The sequence below is a fragment of the Acyrthosiphon pisum genome, chromosome X (genome assembly GCF_005508785.2).
Source record: "Acyrthosiphon pisum isolate AL4f chromosome X, pea_aphid_22Mar2018_4r6ur, whole genome shotgun sequence".
NCBI lineage: Eukaryota > Metazoa > Arthropoda > Insecta > Hemiptera > Aphididae > Acyrthosiphon > Acyrthosiphon pisum.
The window spans coordinates 111,396,368-111,399,841 of NC_042493.1; the positions used below are offsets into that span (position 1 = coordinate 111,396,368).

Below are 3,474 nucleotides of genomic sequence, written 5' to 3' on the forward strand. Positions count from 1 at the left end.
TATAGTTTAATAGTAATATAATAAATAATTTTTTTTTAAATAGTATAATTTGGTTTTTGCTACTAGACTTGTATAATCTGTACCATTTTAAGTGTTTGATGCGTTGGTCATGTTGTACCGAAGTTATAAGTTTACGATTATAGTTGTACGAATACATTATCCACAGCACACCGGATAATGTATAAATTGATTGGATACTACATATTTAAGGCAGATAATGTATACATTACACTGTTCGTATGGATGAGGTTCACATTACCCGGGTAATATGTACACTAACCGTTTTTGTACTTCACCCGTAACATATATATTATATATTATATTATTATTATTATATTTTATATTATATTATATTCTATTTATTATATTAAAATGTCGTGTTCTGCCGTAAACTGCACAAACCGAAGTAGTCAGGGTATTCGGCTATTCAGATTTTCGGCTCAACTTGAACGCAGAAAAATTTGGATAAAGAAGAGCTCAATGGCAGTCTACAGAATCTGCTCGTCTGTTTGAAGTAAGTATTATTTGATATTCAATAGTGATTAATTAGGTACTTCTGTTTATTAAAATTATTAGAGTAACACAATAATATAGAAACGTAGTTCCTTATAGTAGTTTTTCATACAAACCTACCGAATTAGCCTAAAATTTATTAAAATTATCATAGTTTCAAATAATTAACAAATGTAGACACATTTAAATTAATTACACTACTGCATTTTTACGATTTATCAAGGTTTGAAATTAATATACTTAAATATTTATGGTTTAATTCATTATTTTGATTAATCAGTTATTGCTGCCATTAATGTATTTTTTTTAAATGCTAGGTTCATTTTGAAGAGAACCAATTCGAAAGAAGAAGGATAGATGGCTGGATTAAATTAAAATGGGACGCCATTCCTACAATTTTTAATGTTCCAAATCCACCAAAGAGTGTGATAGCAAAAAGAAAATCCAAATACAAGGTGTGCATTATACAAAATACATTAAATTATATTAAATTTGTTTTTTTTTGTCAAGAATTAAATGTACCAAATAAATGTGTTTTATATTATTACTCTATGATTTTGGACTATCAACACAATTGAAAATGTGTAGGTACACAGTGAGGAATACAAATGTATAATAATTTAGTACCTAAAGCAACCTTTTAATTCCCTTTATATTATTTTTTAAATTAATTTAGTAATTGCACACATAATTATTAGTTAAATATTTTATTTAATTAAGCAAATATGTAGTATTAGTTAGACACGTTACAGCCTCCCTTCAAAAAAATAATAAAATAATATTTTCATTTATTTACTGAATAAATATTTTAATGTTATAGATAGCATTTTGTAATGATAATATTATAATAATATTATAGTCACGAATAATATTAATATGATGTTATAATAATATTTTTAGTCAATCATTTGCTATCTAAGTATATACTTGATCCTCCTTTGAATGTTCAATCAAATGAAATTGAAAATGAAACTGGTGCAAGTATGCACTCATTGCAGTATGTAAGTATGCATTTTTAATTAGACTTTACCAACTTGAATTATATACAAAAATATAGCACATTAATTTTTATTATAAATTTCCATTAATAAAATATTATCTATTGTATTATTAATTCTTTAATGTTTTAGATACCTGATGATACTACATTGAGTGTTGGACCAAATGAAATTGAAAATACAACTGATAAAAATATTCAGTCATTGCAGTCTGTAAGTATGATCATAAAATAAATTATTAAACTAACTACCTATGTGATTTGGTAGTATTTATGAAACAATACATCTAATTTTGTTTTCTTTATACTGTGCCATACACAAATTTATTTTTTATTTTTATTTACAGTCATTACAAATGGAAAATGAAATGTTGAGAAAGGAAAACGACCGTTTAAAAAGAGCAAATGAGCAGTTTCTTAAATATCTAGAACAAAAAAATGACAATTTAAACAACAACTAGAGGATTGATCAAAGTTGTTAGAAAAGTTTCTGAATAAAGACCAAATTATGGCGTTGTCAACTAACAAAATGCATGAATGGTCTAAAGAATCTATTGTCAAATCACTAAAGCTAAGATTCAGTCTTGGTGTAAGTGGGTATAATTACTTACACGAAACAAAATTTCCTATACCTTCATACAGCACATTAAACCGTAAATTGCAACAGTACCCACTACAAACAGGTATTTACAATCACATGAAGGATCCACTCATTCAGAAAGTTCAGTGTATGGATGATCTTGATAAATGTTGTGCCCTATCTGTAGATGAAATGATGATTTCCACTCAACAAGATTATGATAAAAATTTACACAAATACTTTGGGCATGTAACTTTAGGGAACAATAAAAATACATTAAGTAGTCACATTACAGTAGTTCTTGCTCGTGGATTTAAAAATAACTGGAAGCAGATTATTGCCTGTGAAGTGACTGATAAGACAACAAACCGAGAACACATGTAGACATTAATTACAGATAGTATTTTATTTGTTGAAAGTTGTGGTCTAACTGTTTTATCTGTTACATCAGATATGGGTTCTAATAATAAAGGATTGTGGTCTCTTTTGGAAGTGACAATAAAACCAAATAGTGATCGAGAAAATACATGTCAGTGTAACAATCATAGTATTTATATAATTCCAGATGTTTGCCACTTGCTCAAGAACTTGAAAAGTGCAATACTTCGCATAGGACTTCATATATCTAAGAAATTGCAAGAATTTGATAAAATGCCTTCCTCATTTGTGTCAGGAGTTTATATTCGTGATCTGTGGAAAGCAGAAGTATCTGCGGAAAAGCCTTTTCGCTTGCTTCATCATCTTAGAAACAAAGATCTCAATCACTCAAATTTTGACAAGATGAATGTAGGAGCTGCAATCCGATTTTTTTCATTGAAAACTGCTGCAGGTTTAGAATTAGCAGTAAAGTTAAAACTGATTCACGAAGAAGCCCTTACTACTGCTTGGTTTATAAGGCAAGTGCATCAGTGGTTCCAGTTAATGAATTCAAGAGTAAGAAAAACAAGTATCACCAAACGTAATAAAATGGAAAAGCACAGTTTTTTATATAAAATAATTAATATCTTTGAAGGTATATGATTTGGTAAAAGTTGGAAGCCTCTAAATTGCGATGTAATTCTATCGACCCTATCTGTAATAGATGTAACTGATTATGTAATAACGTGTGGTTACGATTTTGTACTAACTCACCGATTCAATCAAGATGCCTTGGAAAATGTATTTTCACAAATTCATCGCAGAGGAGGAGCAACACCATCTGCTCTTGCATGTTTAAGAGCTCTAAAAATAATAACAATTTCACAATTCGTTTCTGATGTGAAAAAATCTTCATACTGTTCTGACTCTGACGTTTTCCTCATTGACTATTTTTCAAAGAAGAAAACCCATGTGGAAAAAGTTAATTCTCATGTTCCTGTTAATAATAAAAATGCTGAAATTGATC

General features: G+C 28.5%; 1 protein-coding gene across 1 annotated transcript; it reads left to right on the forward strand.

The window, feature by feature from the left end:
• The first annotated feature begins 372 nt into the window (after nucleotides 1-372).
• LOC115033216 (THAP domain-containing protein 4-like) lies at nucleotides 373-1,971 on the forward strand. Its single transcript, XM_029485406.1, has 4 exons — nucleotides 373-507; nucleotides 831-968; nucleotides 1,644-1,724; nucleotides 1,858-1,971. Exons 1-4 carry the CDS (start codon nucleotides 373-375, stop codon nucleotides 1,969-1,971), a joined length of 468 nt encoding a protein of 155 aa, XP_029341266.1.
• The last annotated feature ends 1,503 nt before the right edge of the window (nucleotides 1,972-3,474 follow it).

Excerpts from the sequence above, each read along its gene's own strand:
- LOC115033216 (XM_029485406.1), top strand. The coding sequence starts at position 373 with ATGTCGTGTTCTGCCGTAAACTGCACAAACCGAAGTAGTCAGGGTATT. Across the intron at positions 508-830 it reads TCTACAGAATCTGCTCGTCT|GTTCATTTTGAAGAGAACCA; the intron begins GTTTGAAGTAAG and ends TTTAAATGCTAG. Across the intron at positions 969-1,643 it reads AAAGAAAATCCAAATACAAG|ATACCTGATGATACTACATT; the intron begins GTGTGCATTATA and ends TTAATGTTTTAG.